General features: G+C 36.2%; 2 protein-coding genes across 2 annotated transcripts; one reads left to right on the forward strand and one right to left on the reverse strand.

Annotated features, from left to right (window-relative positions):
- The first annotated feature begins 6,060 nt into the window (after positions 1 to 6,060).
- LOC104217752 (peroxiredoxin-2F, mitochondrial) lies at positions 6,061 to 10,507 on the forward strand. Its single transcript, XM_009768065.2, has 5 exons — positions 6,061 to 6,341; positions 6,478 to 6,507; positions 8,323 to 8,481; positions 9,637 to 9,731; positions 10,235 to 10,507. The coding sequence occupies exons 1-5, from the start codon at positions 6,150 to 6,152 to the stop codon at positions 10,338 to 10,340; spliced, it is 582 nt and encodes a 193-aa protein (XP_009766367.1). The 5' UTR covers positions 6,061 to 6,149; the 3' UTR covers positions 10,341 to 10,507.
- A 1,676-nt stretch (positions 10,508 to 12,183) lies between these two features.
- Positions 12,184 to 20,029, reverse strand: LOC104217751 (E3 ubiquitin-protein ligase RHF1A). Its single transcript, XM_009768064.2, has 9 exons — positions 19,949 to 20,029; positions 19,731 to 19,866; positions 16,515 to 16,561; positions 16,363 to 16,425; positions 15,692 to 15,782; positions 15,290 to 15,597; positions 14,985 to 15,080; positions 14,548 to 14,907; positions 12,184 to 12,543 (listed from the first exon to the last, which is right to left on the reverse strand). The coding sequence occupies exons 2-9, from the start codon at positions 19,848 to 19,850 to the stop codon at positions 12,492 to 12,494; spliced, it is 1,137 nt and encodes a 378-aa protein (XP_009766366.1). The 5' UTR covers positions 19,851 to 19,866; positions 19,949 to 20,029; the 3' UTR covers positions 12,184 to 12,491.
- Positions 20,030 to 21,764: the final 1,735 nt, after the last annotated feature.

Raw genomic sequence — 21,764 nt, forward strand, 5'->3', positions numbered from 1 at the left:
AGATATATATATTTGGAGAAAATTGATGCCAATAACTGCATCAGTTCATTAGTATGAAAAAATAAACTGAATCTTTATTAAAATGACAATAATGATAAAGAGTCACTAATGGCATGTGCCTTATTACAACCGAAGCCTAAACGAGTCTGGAAAGCAAGTAAAACATAATTTCTAATCTATTTGGTCCCAGAAGGACCTTCTCCATGCTTGTCCTTCTTTGCTCCATCGATCAAGTTCCCCAGGTCGCGCATGTCCAGCAGCAGATACGCCCTTGCTAGGAGACCTCCTTTGTTTCCATCCATGTTTTGACAGCCTGTAACTCTATTTCTTATCTTCCCTTCCAGCTCCATCAATCCCTGCTCTAAATACTTTAACCTCTTTGTTGATTTAGTAGAGATTTCTCTCCATTCATTGTTTGCTTCCATGTCCGCTTTGTGTTGTTCCAAATGTCTGGCCTCAGATTCAAAACTCCTTTTACGTAACCTCCTATATTTGACTTGGGCCTCGGCAGTGTCGTCTATGACCCTAATTCCCAAATCAAATCCTGGCTTGATTTCTCCTGTTATGTCATCGACCAACCATGATGGATAAAAGTGCGCACGGCCAGCATGGTATCGATCTGGCTCAATGGTATCCTTTTCCACCATGACCTTTAGACGCTACATGTGTTGTGACTCGTACTTGAATGGAATAGCATCACCTTTGATATATACTTTTTAGTGAACCATCTTGGAAACTCGGTGTATAACTTGTTTCCTCCTAGCTTGCCTCATGACTCTGATAGGGGCATAAGGATAAATACCCTTTAATCCAATTAGCATTAGATGAGGAACATCTCTTGACCTGATGATGAACTCGCTAGTAGGGAACCATTCAAACATCCAATGGACCTTGTTGTCGGTCAAATTGCAAAAGAAGTGTACCCATTCCAACGACATTTCCTGGTTGTGCAAGCCTCTCCGGGATGAAAGTCGTTCTTTTTGGGTGGTGAAAAGCTATGTGGTCATTCCATGGTTGTCGCGGAAATTCTTGATGGTACCGTCCCCTTTGAAGATATTCCAACAGCCATACTTATAGTAGCAAATTACAACCCTCAAAATGTTTGAATCCCTTCTTGCAGCGGTCCTATTGGCCCAAGTAAAGGTTAGTTTTGAAGACTGACAAAGGAACTCAGGCATGAATCAGGACCATCCCTCCAAGTCCATCCCATGTGTGTATAGAAACGGGCAGATTCGAGCATGGGGGATGCACATGAAGGAGATAAGCTTAACTTGGTATATTTGATATCTCCTGATCGAAAATGTTGCATATGTGATATGGAGAAGGACACCTTAATCAAAGAGAACACTATCCAAGATAAGGAAGGAGTTAGAAGTTGAAATCAACTAGAACTCTTCCACCAAGGAAGAGTAGCATTAGAACTCTAGTTATTTCTTCATCTACTAACTCTATAAATTGCAGGATGTTCTCACTTTATAGGTGTTGCACAAACGGAGAAGTTAAACGGGAATTGAGAGCAAAATAGCAAGGCAATTTTGCAAGCAGTTCGTGTGTGATTCAAGTGTGCAAACCTAAAGCTACATGAACCAGATAGAAGAATTAGTTCCTCGTGTTTGTCTTTTATTCTAGTTCAATTGTAGTAGGAGTTTTCATATTGTACCTTTCAGCTTTATCTAGAAGCAATTGTAATAGGTACTTTGAGTATTCAAGTTAGAGTTAACTTGGAGTTGTCGCAACAGTTAGAGGTTGGTTGCTACAACGGGATTAGAGGTAATCCTTAAGTTTTGTTTTGGCTCAGTGATTTAGTGAAGTGTTGGAAAAAATCCTACTGAGTAGTAGGTCGTGATTTTTTCACCTTTTGAGCCGGGTGTTTTTCACATAAAAATACTTGTGTTCTTTACTTTTTCTATTTATTGTTCCGCAACAGTAGTATAAGGAACACATAGAAGAACCAAGTCCTTCTATAATCAGTTTAAGTGAAACATTGGACACTCAACCCCCCTCCCCCTTGTGTGGTATTGAAGTATAAAACATCAATTGGTATTAGAGCAGGTTATCCTTGAAGAGACTAACACCTTAGGAATAGATCAAGATGAGCGCACTACCTGGAAACTGGGAAAGGCAATCCACTTATAGGCCTCCACTCTTTAATGACCAATACTACTTTTGGTGGAAAAATAGGATGAGAGATTACATCATCAGATATAACTTAAACTCATTGCCAAGTGGTGCAATTTGGTCAGTCTTTTGGTGTATAAATTGGGGCACAACACCGACTCCGCCATTTATATTAGGGGAAATGACACAGTTACCCACAAAAATAAAACTATTTATCCTTATCTACCCATTTATTTTTCTACCCATCAAACTAATTATATTTCCTACCCATAGTAGTTTTTGTGAGGAATTTTCTCTTTTTCTCCAATTCTTTTTTATTTATATGCTTCTTTTCTTTTTTCCTTTTTTTTCTTTTTTTTTCTCCTTTTCTTTTTTCTCATTTTCTTCTTATTTTTTTCTTTTTTCTCTTTTATTCATTTTTTTTTGCCCAAATCGTATTATTGTTATACTTACCATAATTTATTTCACACTCAAATTTGACTCCTTCTTTATTTTTTTATTTTTATTTGTTTTCTTTATTTATTATTCCTTTTCTAATTTCATGTGATTGTCATGCAAACCTTGATCTCCTTCCCTACAAATATCAATACACACTCTACCATTAGCAATAATACTACCAGTTATGGAGCAAGAAAACATAATTTATAGCCACCAAATCTCCATATATACTAGTTAGAATAGAAATGATAATAAAATATTGGAAAAGGCAATAAAAATATAAGTAACAAAAAAGACTTCTAGTGCCATATGATACCAATATGGTATACATGTATACCAGCAGAGTATATGATTGCTCTAGAATATTGCTACAACTATCTGCGGCTATACTACTGTACCAAAACATTAAATGATGCAATAAAAGTATGAGAAAATTATATGCTCGCATTGCAAGCTAAATATTCGCAAGGCAACTTGCTCATTCCGTATGCTAATAAGGTATATAGTTGTATGGGATCCTTCGAACAATTTCCTATAACTAAAGAAAAATCAAACATTGCACCAATTAAATGTAGCTAATACAACCAAAAAATATTCCAAGTAACATATGATACTAGTATAGTATATAGCTGTACCAACAGGGTATATAATTGTACGCAAAGGGTTTAAAAAATATTAATTCATTTTTAAACTGAAATAATATCGGTCGTTAATAAAAATTTCTAAAAGGACCCAATTGTAAGAGTATACCGTTACATTATATAGTATACTATGATAGTATATCATTGGAATGAACTATATACTAAAATGGTATATAGTATATCATTTTGGTATACAATACAAATTATTCTTCGTCAGTTCAACGCAATAAATTATCCACTATTGAATTAACCAAAATGGTATATAATATGTTATTTTGGTATATAGAGGATTGGTTCATTCCTTCAAAAAAATTAGTAATACACTATTGTATTTAATTATATACTCTTGAATTAATTATTGTATACCAATAGAGTATATAATATACCATTTTGGTATACAGTACAAATCTTTTTTCTTTGCTAGTTCAACTCAATTTCAACCCAAAATTTAAAAATCTACTCTAAAATCTCCAAATTGACTCAGAATATAGTCACTTCCTCCAACTAACACTTCGAACATACCCTGTCAGAATCGGATCAAAATAACCACAAACTCAACAAACCCAATTTATAAGTTTCAAGCTTCAAGGTTCTCATATAGCAGATTAATGTTTGTCACAATTAAATCTTCAAAAAATAATAATTAACCCCAAAACTTGCAACACAAAGAGTGTCAGCAATTAAAATTTGTTATTGCATACATAACCTCACAAATTTATAGCAAACTGAAATCTTAAAATTTTTTGTCCTTTTCTGATAGATCTTTTTTTTTTTTTTTTTTGTTGGGACAAATGATAAAGATAGGAGAGAGAGGTAGATAGATCATATATCTAATGAAAAATTGTAGGGATATTGGCAAAAGGAAAGAAAGAGAAAGAGCGGAGAAAATGATAAGAGAAGAAAGCAAAAAGGAGGAGAAAAATTAGCTTTAACAAGAACAAAATAGGAAGAAGGATTAACGGGGAATTACTTTTGGTTGTATAGGTATATATTGTAATTATTTTTAGAATAGGTAAATGAGGATAATTATTTTTGGGTAGAATAGGTATATAGCATAATTTGCTCTTTATATTAGTTCACTACAGAGATAGCCATTCTCAGGGATGCTATTTAGGGATTCGCCAATACTTATTTTTGTCCTGAAATTTTAAACTAAAAATCTTAAATTCAGGACAACTCGGGATATATTTATCCTGAAAAATAAACTGAAAAATTAAGATCTAGCTAATTATTAAATACAGCCCTTTAGAGTGTCTATCTGTTGTCATTTCTACCTCTTTCTTTGGAAGAACCTTTGGATCAAATGAAGTGGACATCAAAATTGGGCTACCTTTGATTGATTTGTAGGGGCATTTGTATTTATACCCGCTTTTTGTGTCACATTTTAACTTGTGCCTGCTTTGCGAAAAAAATTGCAAACGTACCCGTTTTTTCGCATAACTTCAGCACACGGGGCTGAAGTAGCAAAGGCAATCATGCAAAACTTTAGCATTCTAGTAGTCGGGCCTGAAGTTCAGCTCTAGAGCTGAAGTTTTTGTGTTGTAACTGGGAAACTTCAGCTCTAGAGCTGAAGTTTTTGTGTTGTAACCGGAAACTTCAGCTCTAAAGCTAAAGTTTTTGTGTTGTAACCGGGAAACTTCAGCTCTAGAGCTGAAGTTTCTGGGACTGTTTATAAAAAAGTAAATCTTTTTATTCAGAATCTGCAATGTCGAGAATTAATCTTCATACAACAAATATTTGATAATTTGGCTCTGCTATTTATTTAGCAGTTTTGGCGGTCATTTATACAATAACAGTTACTTAGAAGCAATATTCGGTATGGTTTGCTCCAGAAAATTTCAGATATAGACCCAACCAAACACTCCAAGCAATGGATAAAGTATTTAATTGAATAAAGTATAATATCTTCCATGTTACTATCCAACAAAACATATTGTATTTTCTGGAAAAAAATTTGCAACTTTTCCTGTTACTATCACATAAACTAAGTTCTAGCCACTGAATCTTGTTCTACAGGCTGAAGTTCAAATCTAAGAAGGCTGAAGTTCGCCAGTTACAAACAAAAACTTCAGCTTTACAGTTACAAACAAAAACGTTCCCTAGTTATAAAACAAAAACTTCAGCTCCCCAGTTACAAAAACAAAAACTTCAGCCCCGGTTACAAAAACAAAAACTCGTCAGTTACAAACAAAAACTTCAGCTCTAGAGCTGAAGTTTTTGTGTTGTAACTGGGAAACTTCAGCTCTAGAGCTGAAGTTTTTGAGAGTTCCAATATGGGTATCCTTAAATATTCCTTCTTTGCTAGAGCTGAAGTTTTTGAGAGTTCCAATATGGGTATCCTTAAATATTTCTTCTTTATCAAACTTGATAAAACGCAGCAACACATAGGAAGCAACCCTTTGCAAATTGAACGATGATGCTTGCTTGCCTTATTAAAATTGATGTTGCATACAAGTCAGATCTGTTATATATGAAATTATTATTCGTATTATCGCTATATTATTTTTTTTTAACAAAATTATCCACTTATTAAATTATTACAAAGCGTCAAAAGCAGTTGAAAAGTATGTTTCGAAATGAAATAATAAAGTCAAATGATCAGGTCCTTTGCCTTTGGTCAATTCACGTAACTACCAGACAGTTTGTGAACGTTTGAGGTTGTTTGCAATAAGAAAGTGAAAGAAAACGAAGGAGGAGAAGGAGAGGGAGAAAGGGGACTGAAGTTATTTAAAAAGTGGGTACAAATTAAAAGTTTAAAAAAAAATAAGTATAGGTTAAATGGGGGCGACCAAACAGGGCGTGTAATGCAATTTTTACTAATTTGTATTATTACTTCTAATGAGGCCCAACTTTTCCCTGTCCATAAAACTCATATAATAATCACAAGTAAACACAAGAAATGAGCATCAAAGCAAAAACCAGTATTCACCAAAACTAGAAGAATTCCCAGCTATGGCCTCAGCAATGTTGAAGAGAACAACAATGATAAAGTCAATGGTTCAAAGCCTGAGATCCTATGCTTCTGTTTCTGTAGGTACTGATCTTACAGTAGCTGCACCAAATGTTTCACTACAAAAGGCTCGATCTTGGGATGAAGGTGTCTCCTCTAAATTCTCTACTACCCCTCTCAAAGATATTTTCAAGGTAATGACAAATATAATCAAACTCCCTTTTAAAAATTTCATTTTTTTTGTTTAATTTATATTACCCTTTTCTTATTTCTTCAACTTTTTTTTAGGGTTCTTGAGTTCTGACTATGTTGTATATTTTTGGTGTTCAGGGTAAAAAAGTTGTAATCTTTGGCCTTCCTGTAAGTTCACTTTTCCTTATATATTGCAATTGACTTTGAATTAGTACTATGGTAATTAGTAATTCTCATTTCTTGGCTTAGGAGTAGTTCTTACATAAAAAAATTTGTTTCCGCGAACGTGGGGTTTTCGAATTATGAGAATTTTGTTTGTCTAATGTAAGAATTTATGCATAAAGAAAAAATGTCCTTCCTTTCCATTGGGATTTATCCTCACAAGCAAAGGCGGACCCACGATTTGAGCGCGACGGGCACCACTAACCTTAAATATGCCAATAATTAATGATAAAATTCTTTGTGCAGTTCTTTAAGAAATTAATAAGTATGACAACTTATCCGCAATATATAAACAACCAAAAATTTTTAAAGAAAGAAAAAGCACTAAGCAAAGAGTGAAAGATTACTTTGCAAAATTGGTGCTACAGGAAGCAATGTTAGAAGCGGTGTTGCCTGACACTGCTTCGTTAATTTTTCATATATATATATATATATAGGTAAGTAATATGAAAAAAAAATTGTTATCAGTACTTTGTTATAAAACATTTTGACAAAACTGGTTTACTAGGTCGTAATGAAGCCTTCAATTTTGCGTAATAGACCAAGGTTTCGAAACCTGGAAGGTTAAAGGACAGAAACTATCATCGAATCCAAAAATGTAAAAGAAAACAAAAGAAGAAAGAAAAAAATGCTAATTTTGCTTGAACCAGGTCTCGGGGAAGGTGCTTAAACTAGCAGCTCAATCACTGCTGCCTTCCAGATTTTATTTTTCAGGGGGGCCAAATAAATTATTAAAGGGGTCCTATATGGATATACAGGACACATAAAATCTATATATGCATGATTTTTGTCGAGCCTAACGGGTTCCGGTGACCCTGCACCTCCACTATAGGTCCGCCTCTGCTCACAAGATAGGGATAAGGTCTGTGTACACACTATCCTCCCTAGACCCCACGGTGTGGGATAATACTGGTTATGTTGTTGTTGTTGTTGTCTTTCCATTGGGATTTAATAGGTAAAAAGGTCGCAATCCCTAACAAATTGGGTGGAGTATATAAATCCTCACGGACAATGTAGCTCCATTTAATCTTAATGAGTAATCAAATTGGTAATTTTTCTTTTCTTTGTACTTTCAGTACAGATAATAAATTGTTCTTTTGTACTTTCAATACAAAGTCCTAAATCGAGATGGTATTTGATGGCTAAACTGCAGAGAACAGCTTCATTTGTTTAGTGTTTTATCTTCCTCTGACTACAAATGAAAACTGCTTTTACTTATGCAAGTCATATTCAAAATAGTTTAATCTTGTTAATCCCAATTGTTGCATGCTACTAGATTAACATTGCCACCTGGTTGGTGCACATATTTGCTTCTGGAGGAATGATAAAACGTGGCACAAATTTAATACAATTATGTGATCTGAATTATCTCTTTTCGTCTTCATGAGCCGACTGTCTTTCGGAAACAGCCTCTCTACAAGGGATAGGGGTAAGGTTTGCGTACACACTACCCTCCCCAGACCCCACTAGTGGGAGTTACTGGGTTGTTGTTATTGTTGTTGATCTGAATTATAGTACAAAAGGGTTTGCCTAGTCTGCAATAGAAGATTGAATAAAATGACACTATGAAATGGATCGAAGGTTGAATAAAATGACTCTAAGAAATGATGAAAGGAAGGAAGGCTTCATGTTTTCTTTGATGATTGCGGTAGGGACATTGCCTCATAAGAGGTCTTCTTGCATAAGCATTTGTATCGAGCCATTTGTTTAATATCTGTTTTTTTTAGTTTTATATCTTCCTAAAGATGTTACAATTTCCAGGGTGCATACACTGGAGTTTGTTCAATGCAACATGTACCTAGCTACAAGAATAACATTGATAAGTTCAAGGCCAAAGGAATCGACTCTGTGATTTGTGTTGCTGTGAATGATCCGTATGTTATGAATGGTTGGGCAGAAAAGCTACAAGCCAAAGAAGCTGTAAGTTACTCCGCCATGCCTTGTCATCCTGTCATATCCTTTAAGCAAATGTAACCTTCACTAGTTACTACTTGAACTTTTTGCCGTCCTTGGAAGACTTGAAGGACTTACTTCCACTCAGTTGTCAGCATAAGTAAACAATTTTTGGTAAATCAACTTTATCGATCATGTTACTTGTGTAGGGAGCTGAAGAAGTTTAATCTGTCCCTTTTAGTAAGAATTGGAATCGCAAGACGTTTTTTCCCAAGGGCTTTGGTTTAGTGGTAAGAGAGAAGAGAGTGATGTATCGGATAGGCGCATGTTATGAGTTCGACCCCTACTGTAGACTAATAATAGTGTGGTATTTAAGTAGAGAAGGGTAGAGGACGGACCCAATATTCAACGAGTTTCAAACTGTGTGTCAATTGGTCTTCAGGATTCTCAGTTATGAGGGGGTGTAGAGCGGGGGGTTGGTCAAAGAGGGATGTGGAGCAAATCTTACTTTTAAGCAACATAAATGTTGGAGGACAGTTGACTCATAAAAAAAATTAAGCATATCTGATTGACAGGAGCAGTGCAGCCTCAGCTAAAGGAAGGAAATAAGACTAGCATTCCTCTACATGTTCAATGATATTGACTCTGACGATATGCTAATATAATTCAACAACTCAAAGTTTGTCTCTGACCATATTCTAATATATCCCAACTGAAGCTTAAATTTGCTCCATGGAGCTGGAAATCTATTAGGTGGGCAGATCGAGCATGACATAATTCATAAACTGTATGAAGGATCAAAAAGACAAAGCCCAATATTGTCAATTGTTATGGACTTTATTGTTAACTCTGATTGACTGAGCTTGGATAGTGATAATTAGTGACAGAGATATGGCAGATAGTCAGAGAGATGAATGATTAAGATTCTCGTGATCGTGTTACTTAGACATGTCACTTTGTTTATTGACTTTTAATACTCAAATGCCGTTCTGATTATGAGTTGATGTTGCATTTATTGAACTACTTGAAATTTATGGTAATTTGATAGCACTATAGATGTCAGAAGGTGGTCTCTTAGCTGTTCCTTGATGTTGATAATACCTTTGATAGTTCTTAACTTCTTATACTAGCTCTAACAATGAGGATGAGTGTGGTTGACTGAATACTATTCGTCTGATGCAGATTGAGTTTTATGGTGATTTTGATGGAAGCTTCCACAAGAGTTTGGACTTAACAATTGATCTCTCTGCTGCTTTGCTTGGACCTCGATCTCACAGGTTAGGAGTCAATGTCTTAAGATCGTCACTTGTCATTCACTACTTCGTCATGGCTAATTAACTAAAATTTCTACATCCAACATTTGTCAATGTAAAAATTGATAATCCCAGTGAAATGTGCAGTAAGTTTAACTAGTTTAAATTAAGCCCTGAAGTGACATGGAGAAGTGGGTATGGTTTCATCCATTGCTTTATGTTAAGACGATGTGTACGTGTACAAAATAAAAAGATATTGACATACATATTTGCATTAACTCCTTTTCATCCTTTCTCCGGCTAAGGGTCTATCAGAATTGTTGTTGTTGTATATATACATTAACATGTGAGTCTCTGTGTGTGTGTGTGAAATGTGCAAAAGTTTAACAAGTTTAAATTACGCCCAGCATATATATATATATATATATATATATATATATATTGTGTAAAAATTGTACTTGGGAGCTATAGATCCTAAATCCTGGATATGTTTGTATTAATGAACATAGTTGTTTGTGCGCACACAGGTGGTCAGCGTATGTGGATGATGGGAATGTGAAGGTTCTGAATGTTGAAGAAGCTCCTTCTGATTTCAAGGTTTCTGGCGGAGACGTTATCTTGGGACAGATCTAGAGACTTGCTTATGCGCATGTTTGTAGTTCTAAACACCTTGTTTCTCCATTGCCAATAAGTTTTGCACGTTGTAATTTCGGTTAATAAAATGTACTATTAACCTAACAAGTTAATTTCAGGTCTGATACATTATTAATCCATGATAATAAACTATTCTTTTGCTTTGCTTTCTGGGGTTCACAATTTGTCCCAGATTATTACGTGTAATTTAGTCGGGATAAGATGCCACAATTACAAAGAAGAGTCTTAAAGACTTTGGATCCGTCCTCTAGGGGAGTATATCTTAGTATTTATTTACCTGTTCTTTGACTCTCTATGGCAAAATTGTACTTCTATTTGAAGATTAATTTTATTGATTCCCGACTTAAATCTGATGGATTAGCTCATTTTCTGAATATAAAACTTTCACTGTTCAAAGATGGCAAGAATTTTGGATTGAGTTTTATCGCACTCTAGTAAATAGGTGAATTGAGACATGGGCACAAGTAATTAGGTGGTTGCTGTATTAGGTGCGAATATTTGGCGGTTACGCAGAAGAGGGGATTTAGCCATCAAAAGAAATGCAAGATTGAGCATTAAGCCATGAAACTCTTATACCGATTACAACTTTTTCGAATATTTAATAGTATATTATATGAAGTGTTACGAAACTTTCAAATAATGACGATCAGTATTCAATCGAGAATACATTATAAGCGACGAAAATTCTCTTCCCAGACACTATATAAATTATTTGAGAGTTCTAAAAAAGAGAAAAAGAAAAAGTCAAATTAGGGCAAAATAGCTGAACTGTGGGCTTGTATTGGGCCCGTGCCGTGTATCCTGACCAACTAGACTACAACGGAGCTGTTACTAATGCTGCTAGAACGATAACTATACTAGATTTGTTTTACAACCAAAGGAGGTCCCATTTAATGTTAGTCAGTATCTTCTCCTATTCTTTGCATTCCGAAGATTACTTTTGGCTTATGCCAATTATATCATAAAAGAATTAGTGTAATAGTGAAGGTTACAATGAATGTGTTTCGAGTTTTAATAACCTTCTCACTACTTGTATATCTGAGGGGTTGCTCTGATGGTAAGCAACCCCCACTTCCAACCGAGAGGTTGTGAGTTCGAGTATTCCCAAGAGCATGGTGGGAAGTTCTTGGAGGGAAGGATGCCGGGGGTCTATTTGGAAACAGTCTCTCTACCCTAGGGTAGGGGTAAGGTCTGCGTACACACTACCCTCCCAGACCCCACTAAGTGGGATTATACTGGGTTGTTGTTGTCTCACTACTTGTATCCCGTTCACATGAATTCTGTGATAGAAAGACCGCAGAAACCAAGTACTGCATTCAACTGATTTTCAGTTTCCCAACAGAAAACTGGCAATAATAAGAGCAGAGAAATGAGTTACATGTCCGATGTTAGAGAAGTTTCATTTGTTGTTTGCCTGTTATGACGCGTTTAGACGTCAGTTAGCACATGGATATGAGTAGCAAAGACATCTAGCAATCTGCTTCATCAGAAATGGAGGTCTCTTTAGTCTGTCACAAGAAAACTCAACTTGTAAATGACAAGAAGTTGTGGAGCCTTAGAATCCTCATTACAGAGGCCTGCTGACAAGCTTCGTTTTGCAAGTTTTTTTATGACTCAACATTCGGCTATTTGAACTTACTTTTACTGATAAAGCATGTTCCTTTCTCTGTATGATTTAAAAGAAGAAAAGAAAACGTGGGTTAAGTAGTGAAAGGCGGAATCCGATACCTTTCCTTAATGTTTACTCTTTTCTTTTTCTTTATATCAGCTACAACAGCGAAAAGCAGAATTTAGAAGAAAATACAGCCACCATAAAGAAGAATGAAGGATAATAGTCCATAAGACATCCACTCTTGAATATCCATTAAGGTAATGGACATGGTTATAAATTACACAAGCTTATCAGTCTTCCTGTCCTACAGGTTTACAGTAAAGAGAACAGGTCATGAGACCTTAAGGCTTAAGCACAAACTGTAATTTCTTCAGCAGCATATCAACCTCCAGGTTTCACACAGTAACTGCAGGACGCAAGTCAATCACCTACTGTGATAACTGACCTTTAGAACGTACGTCACTTGCAGATTTTAGATTATGCTAATAAGTAGATAGCAGAGACAAAGAGGACCATAATCAGGCACCATTTATTCTTGACTTCGATAGGGTTGCAGCATCAGTTTCCGTTCTGAAGAAAAAGAAGGGAAAGAAACAATTAATCAATGGAAAGAGCTCATTTCAAAAGCAAAGAGAACCATCAAGATGGATTGTTTAAATAATTTTTTTTGGTAATCCTCCAATCCTAACCTCATGTTATAGTAGCTTCACAATACTTACTAGTTTGATGAGATAAGGATAAGAAGCTGAACTGTAACTTCCAAATGATCGATTTGATTTGTTTGTAATTTTAATGAGACTTGTCGAAGACAATTAAATAAATAAAGGTTTCTGTAATAGCTTAAATTTTCAGATAAGGTATTAATGCAATTCAATGTGGTATCAAAGTAAAATGTGCCCTTAGGTTCAAGTCTGATTGCAATCCTTCATCAAAAAGTATTTTCACAAACTTGATCTCAAAATAAGAATCAGCACTCAGGTGAATGCGAAGACACATTTTTAGTAAAATAAATATGTTTTTTCTAACAGTTCAAGTTCTTGAATGAGGTGGTACAATCCGACAAAATCCATTGAGCACATAGGGACAGATGGAATAAGAAATGTCATGGGAGAACTCTTTCTAACACATCACACTATGAAAAACTAAATTAAAATGTAGCAGTAGTTCTGGCAGGAGAACAAGTGAAACATGGAAATATAAAGGAACAAGCATAGGAAGCACGAGCACCTAAAATCCTATCTATGGACTACTGTCTCAGATACTGAACATCCTTAACATCCTCAGATTCATATTCCTACCTCGCTTTTAATCATTTCGCAAACCCAGAGGCAGATCTAGGATTTGAATATTAATGGGTTCGAGTTCGAGATTCTACCACCACCCAGTTGATTTACTGGATTCGAACCACCTTGGGGTGCGGCCCTTCCCCAAATCTCACGCAAGATGCTGAAATCTATTATTTGTACTTATTTAGTGGATTTTTAAACAGAGCCAAAGCTACTGGGTTTGGATGAACCCATAAGTTAGTAAAAATAGCACGGTATAGCCAGTTTTCGGACTGGTCATTCAAAAATAGCCAGCGTTTACGAAGTCAATGAAAAATAGCCACTATTTTGCTGCAACAGAGACCGGTCCAGCATAATATATAGGAGTTTGGTGCACCTGTGTATGAACTCCAGCATATTATGCTGGACCGGTATACTTTGCCGACTCCGGTATAATATACTGGAGATTGGAGCGCCGGTGCTCCAAACTCCAGTATATTATACTGGACAATTATACTTGCTAGAACTCCAGTATATTATGCTGGAGTTCCAGTGTACTTATGCTGGAACTCCATCATATTATGCTGGAGTTCCAGCATACTTATCTTGGAACTCCAGTATAATATGCTGGAGTTATGCTTGAACTCCAGTATAATATACTGGCATATTTTCCGGGTTTTGAACAGTGTTTTCGCTCAGATTTATCTTTACATGAAAAGCGGCTAAATTTTGATTACTTTTAAAACTGGGCTATTTTTGAACGACCAGTTGTAAATCTGGCTATTTTTGAATTTCTCCCCATAAGTTATACGCAGATCCACCCCTGCCCAAATCCAACCACATTCCTACTGTGCTGACGCAAATCTTTTATTTAATTCCTTCTTCCTTTTCATATAAATATGACCTGGCGGCATAAAGGGAAACGTTTTGTAAGGCGTAAAAAGTATATTTCCACTTGCCTGCCTGTAAACTTGATTTTTCTAATTTTCGAGAGAGAAAAGGAAATAAATAAGGTGGCCTATATACAACAACAAACCCAGTGTAATTTGTGATGTATTTTGTTTAGGCAATGTTGTTTCAGATTCTGAGTCAACAATTCTGTAGTTGCACGCAAGTAATTTTATATTCAATCAGAAAAAATACAAGCAGATTAGGTTTCCAAGTTTGGTTTTCTGTTTAAAGGAAATCAAAATCCAGCAGAAACTATGGATAACAAATGGAAGAGCAAATTGGCAACATCAGGGATGATGAACATGGAAACAAGTAAAGCTTCATAATTGTTCAAGATATAGTTGAACCAACTACAAACCTGTCTAAGAAAATTTCCATTTGGCCAGTGTTGGTGTTGGAGATCAATGAGGGAGCGGTAGGAGTTACTTCAATTGTAGAATTCTTTATGCAACTATCATGCGATTGAAATGTCACATTTCCTTGCTCACACACTCCTCTACTAGGAAAGTTTGAGGTACCCATGGTACATGCAGATAATGGTTCAGAAGCTCCTGGACGTTTTGAAGTAAGATCAAGTCGTTCAATCATTCTTGTAACGCTAGCTATTCCAGCACTCATCTCACGCTGAACTTCTTTGCCAAAATCTTTGACAGAGGTGTTGCGTGATAATAACTTTTCCTTAAAACCACGAGTACCTTTTGAGATTGATTCCTTATACCTGTTGAAACATAAACAATAGCTTCAGGGGCAAAATAAAAATAGCTTTCAAGGGAAACACAAATTAGAGTTCCTTACCTCGCTGAAGCAGCAGACCATTTCGATTTTATAGATTCAGAAAATGCAAGAAACTCGGATGAGCTTGACCCCTGGGGGCCATAAGTTGGCGGTTGGCTGAAGGAATTCCAACAAGTAACCAAATAGTAAGGCATAATTTGAATCAAATAAAGGTAAAAATGGAGTAGTGCTGCCACAATTACATTGCACTCAGTAACCACATTGAGGATTAAGAGAGAACGCATATCATGGATTTTAATTTTTAGGTGACTTAGTTTCATTAAGCTTTCGATTTATTTATCGGGCTTTATAGTTCTCAATCATACCTAAGCTTAAAAGGACCATTTCCATGGGCAGGAACTGTTGATGATGCAGGCCCAATACTAGATGAAGTTGCAGAAGCAGCAGATCCATCCCCAGTAAACCCAGAAGCTCGGGGCTGTACAGTGGATTCACTATTCTGTATCTGGTTTGACCTAACTCCTACTGGCACAGAAGGGACAACCTGTGTAGGACCAATTCCTGATGATGCCTGTCTTCTCCTTCTGTTGACAAGACGGACTCTACTTGTCGCAGCAGCAAAATGTCGCATGATTCGCTCCTCAAAATCAGAATCATTCTGCTGAGGGGCATCCTGGAAACACTAAGGCTCTAACTCAGTATAAATGAAGCCAAATTTAGTGGAAAGAAATGCAGAAGCCAATTCCAAGTTTAGAAATGTCACCCACATGGTTGGTTTCAACGTCTTCGTTGGTATGACGCACATTAATCCTTGACCTCATGTTCCTTTCAATCTCCACTGCAGCTAGTAGCTCTTGGCTGGAGGCAAAATTTATTTAATGGAGATCATCACAAAAGAGGGAAATAAATACACAGCAATGAGGTATCAATCATACTGCTGGCTCTTAAACAATATGAATTCTGAATTAAAAAATATGAAGTTCCTTGCATCTCGCTCGTATTTACTATATTCTCTTATATTGCTGTTATTTTGCTATTTTAGGTTCCTTTATGTTATGTTATGTATTTTATGTTATTTTATTATGAGTCTATCAATGGTACTAATATATCGTCACTTGGTGCTTTCTTGAGCTGAGGGTCTCCTGGAAACAGCCTCTCTGCCCCTCGGGGTAGGGGTAAGGTCTGCGTACATACTACCCTCCCCAGACCCCACTTGTGGGATTATACTGGGCTGTTGTTGTTGTTGTTGAAGTTCCTTGCAGAAAAAATAAAATAAGATATGTAATTCTGGCTGCAGCTAGCAGCTCTTGGCCACAGCCAAAAGTTTAATTTGGATACTAGAATGAGGAAACTACATAAACAATACACCAATTCCATGAGAAAGTCAATGGTTGATTCTTATACAGTTGTGTTCTTAGCCATAGAATTTTTCGAATACCTTGCAGGGTCCTTCAGCGCAAGAACCCTCCAACAAATTGGGCACTCCTTGCTTCTCTGAGACCTGAACAGAATATACAACATGTTCATTGAGCACATCGATCAAGACAATGGTGGTTAAAATGAGCACATAATAACAAATTTCGTATGTACCATTCAAGAATACACTGCAAATGATACTCATGCTTACAATCTGTTACCTGAAAGAAAACAAGAAATTAAGAAACTTGGATAAATGCATATAATCAAGTATAAAAAGGAATTGCCACAAGAATCAAAAGAAGACATCACCATGAGACAACAAAAACTTTGCAACATCACTTTGATACATACTGAAGAAAACTGTCAAATAAGTTTTTGGAAAAAACTATTCAAACTAGTTCACAAAGTACATATAGTTGGGAAAATTAGAAAAACCCTAAAGCCCCTAGGAATTCGTTCAAGTTGCAAAAGATTGAGGGATTTGAGACTTAAGTCGTAGGTTCGAGCCTTGCGCCATGCAATCTAAGCTTGGTATTTGATTGGAGAAGGGCTAAGGGAGGGGCCTATTATCCCCAAGTTTCAAAGGCTGCAGTTGGTCCTAAGGGTTGGACCCAGACGAAGTTCCCCGTCATAAGAAAAATCCTAACAAATCAATTAATAGTATTATTTTCCATTGGATCTGACCAAACTTTGCATACATCTGATCTTTTCTCTTCTTTTTTATGACATACTTAAAAAGGAACAGAAAGAAAATGAGGGTCTATCAGAAACAACCCCTCTACCTCACACGAGGTAGAGGTAAGGTATGCATACATCCCACCCTTCCAAGACCCCAGTTGTGGGATCACATTGGGTATTATCGTTGTTGTTGTTCTGACCAAACATTGGACCATACTGAATGAAAAACAAATGTTAGATGGATGTCTCAGTAAGACCAGCAGAGAAACTACGCACACCATACTCCTTTTGTTGAGATGCTGAGGAAAAAAATATTTAAAAAAAGGGGACAGCCCGGTGCACTAAGCTCCCGTTATGCATGGGGTCCGGGGAAGGGAATAATAATAATAATACTAGGCCACTATACTCCAAAGCTTACTATAAGAACAAGCACTTCTAAACCATAACCAAGATCTAAACCATACCACGAATTCATGTATATTCTAAACCATAACTAAGATCTAAAGCATACCATGAATTCATGCATACTTATTTACATTTCTAATGTCCAGTAGATTATATTATCATTGTGCAAATCCTAATATAACAGGGGGCTAATAAAATAGTCCAGACATTAGAAAAAGGTTCAGTTTTTATTAGAAGAATAAGATAGAAATTGGTGCACATAAAGAAAGTTATCGAAATTATTTCCATTTAGAAGGGAAAAATACCACATATTAGATTTTCAATGTAACAAAGACAACCGACTGATCAAACCATGATCAATAAAGACATACATGAGTAACAATATGTCGCAACAACAACAACAACAACAACAACAACCTAGTATAATCCCACAAGTGAGGTCTGGGGAGGGTAATATGTACGCAGACCTTACCCCTACCCCGAGGGGCAGAGAGGCTGTTTCCAGGAGACCCTCGGCTCAAGAGAGCAACAAGAGACAGTATATTAGTACTATCAATAGACTCATAGTAAATAACATAAAATACATAACATAAAATAACAAAATAACAACAATATAAGAAATATAGGAAATACGAAAAGGATGTAAGATATACTAATATCCAACAGATATAGCCCTGCATCAGTAGCTGATCAGTAGCATCCTAAGTCTAACTCCTAAATGGCTAGTCTCCCTCTAGTGCGCTGTAGTAATATTCACAAACTTCCCCCTAACCTACAACCTTAATGCTCGACCTCCACAATTCCCTGTCAAGGGTCATGTCCTCGGAAATCCTAAGTCGTGTCATGTCCTGCCTGATCACCTCCCCCAATACTTCTTAGGTCTCCCTCTAACTCTTCTCGTGCCCACCACAGCCAGTCGCTCACACCTCCTCACTGGTGCATCAGTGCTCCTCCTCTGAATGTGCCCGAACCATCTGAGTTTTGCTTCCCGCATCTTGTCCTCCATGGGGGCCACGCCCACCTTCTCTCGAATATCTTCATTCCTAATCTTGTCCATCCTTGTATGCCCGCACATCCACCTCAGCATCCTCATCTCTGCTACTTTCATCTTCTGGATGTGTGAATTTTTAACCGGCCAACACTCGATCCCATACAACATAGCAGGCCTAACCACTCCTCTATAAAACTTACCTTTTAGTAACGGTGGCACTTTCTTGTCACACAAGACTCCCATTGCTAACCTCCACTTCATCCACCCCACCCCTATACGATGTGTGACATACTCGTCGATCTCCCCGGTCCCCTGAATAACTGACCCAAGGTACTTGAAACTACCCCTCTTAGGGATGACTTGAGAGTCGAGCCTCACTTCCACTCCTGCTTCCGTCGGCTCGGCCCCAAATTTGCACTCGAGGTATTCCGTCTTTGTCCTGCTCAGCCTGAAACCTTTAGACTCAAGGGCATGTCTCCAAACCTCTAGCCTCTCGTTGACGTCGTGTCGTGTCTCGTCAATTAGGACTGTCATCAGCAAATAACATGCACCATGTCACCTCCCCTTGAATATGATGTGTTATGGCATCCATCACTAGGGCAAATAGGAAGGGGTTGAACGCAGACCCTTGGTGTAACCCCGTAACAACCGGAAAATGGTCGGAGTCGCCTCCTACTGTCCTAACCCGAGTCTTAGCTCCATCATACATGTCTTTAATCACCCTAATGTAGTCAACCGGGACTCCTTTTATCCCTGTATTGTTCCATCATCCTCCTAATAAGGTGGATAGCTTCTTATCCCTGTGTCGCACCAATCAATAATTAAACCACAAAATCCAAACTTTTTCCTATTTTTTTTCTTTATTTTTCTTTGCTAAAAAGTTGTCGGAACTTCCAAGGCGTGAAATTACACACTGATAGTACTCTGCCATTCAAACCACCGGACATTGGAATCATCTAACATCTCCTTAATAAACAGAAAAGCCTCAACTTTGCGCAATATATAGCATTTGTATTTTTAGATAAAACAGAAAATGCATTTAAAAAAAGGAGAAGATGAAAATGCTACAGGCAGAAAATTCCCTAACTTCTAAGTATCTAGTTTTAGCCAAAAACCAAAAAAAAAAATGTATCAAAAACAGGAGGCGATGAATGGAGATGGCATACAGCAGGAAGGATCATCGGAGTAAACAGCTCAAGGAAAATGCTAAAAACAGAAGGGGGGGGGGGGGGGACTAACTTCTACGCAATATATATAATCTATTTTTAGCAACAACAAAAAAAAAATACATAAAAAACAGGAGCGAAGCATACAGCAGGAGGATCATCGGAGTTAAATGGCTCAAGGCAGATACTGCAGGCATCCTCAAAGCTATCATCAACGACGGCCGGCGAGGCGATCATGGGCGGCGAGTTTAACGAATCGTTGGCCATGAAATTCAGCTTAAAACTGTAACAATCAAAATGTAAGTATATATGTATATATAGAGACAAATGTAGTATATATTTATAGAGAGAGAGAGAGCGCGTACGGAGAGAGGAAAAGCAGAAAGGTAAGGGGAAAATGTGGAGAATAAAGTAAGAAGAAGAAGAAGGAAGGAAGATGAAAGAAATAGAAATAGAAATAGAAATATAGAAATAGTAGTTACAAAAACGAAATCCTAGAAAAGTGTAGGCTGTAGAGAGAGAAAGCGTGTAAAAAGGTCAAAAGAAAAGAATTATGGATGAGAGATTGCTGGAAAACAATCCGCTCTATATTCAGACGGTTGTTGGAATCAATCAACTCTTCTACCTTCTTTTTTTACCCAAAATAAAAGAGTTAAATTTTCAGTCTTGGTTTTATTGAAAAAAAAAATAACTAAATATTATTACTAATTATTAATTATTAATTATTTTGATTAAGAAATAATATGAGGGTGAGGGGTCCCTGTTGACTCTTCTTGTCCCACACAACTTGATTGAATTATTTTCTCCATCTCAAAATCAACAATGACGTACTACTAAAGAACGAGAGTCAAGTCTACTTTGGACTTTAATTTTTTTAATATTATTTTCATGCTCCCGACCTGCATAAAGGTTCTGCTATGTTCCATAATTTAAAATTTAAAAATGCATGAATTTGTATCAGAAAGATTGTAAGTATGGTGCTCTAACTATTTCATTATTTGGAATGGCTTCCTTGCACCTTATTGTTGTCATTATTATTATTATTATATTATAAAATCCTATAGATTTAAAATTGTCAATTGAACCAAACGAAAAATAGTTAGAGGGGTAGAGCAAATCTTGGTCTTCCTTTTAGTGGGTCGTGCCGACCTCACTTATCATCTTTAGTTTTTAATATTGTAAGTGGTATGCAATATTGAGTTACAACTTTTAGTTGCTTAAGAGCACCATATGGAATACGACAATTAATATTTAGATGATGAAATAATTACCCATAAAGTATTATTGCATTGATGTATTTACAATTATTTGGTGATACGGTAGCAAGAGAAGTTGACACACTATTTATGTTGTTGTAGTACATTTTTTTTGTTAAAATCATATATTTGTGTTAGCTAAAAAATAATATTCATGTTTCACTTGATTAAAATAGCTCAAATTATTTGAGGTGTTGTTTGGTTGGGGAAAGTTATCTCTGGAAATGAGATAATAACCATATATATATTTGTTGATAATTACTTTATTGTCTCACTTGTACCTTGAGAGATACTTCCGTTTGGACATGAAATTTTTCCCCCTTTTTTTCCAAAAAAATTTCACTTTTTTTTTTTCGAAATCAACGTTTGTTCATAAAACTTTCAATTTTCACTTGAAGATGCATTTAGAAAATTTGAAAAACTCTAAAAAGCTGTTTTTCAAAATTTTCACTCAAATCACTCACAAACTTCAAAAACAACCCAAACTAAATTTTATGTCCAAACACAACTCTAAACATCAGACCTAAAACGAGCACTAATATTCGTTTAGCTCATTTATCAAATAATTGTCAAAAGGGGTTATTTCGGATGCATATCCACATTTTCAAGGTTAATATAATGGTTATAGACTTATAGTCACCTATATTAATTTAAAGAATTTCAAATTTGATCTTTTTATCAACTATGTGTAGCTAACTTCTAGAATCTGGATATGACAAAGGTGAAAATAATCAAACATGAGCATGTTGAAAAAAATTAAAACCATCAGAAATCTCTATCTGTCCTATTTCAATTTCGTCTTAATATAGGATGAACAAGTCTTAATAAATCAAGCAAAAATAAGAACAACTTTAGTAATAGAAGAAATTCGTATATAGAATTCATGGTGAGCATAAGAGATGCAAAAAATTGTGTATTGTATACT

This window comes from Nicotiana sylvestris, chromosome 1 (assembly GCF_000393655.2).
Source record: "Nicotiana sylvestris chromosome 1, ASM39365v2, whole genome shotgun sequence".
NCBI lineage: Eukaryota > Viridiplantae > Streptophyta > Magnoliopsida > Solanales > Solanaceae > Nicotiana > Nicotiana sylvestris.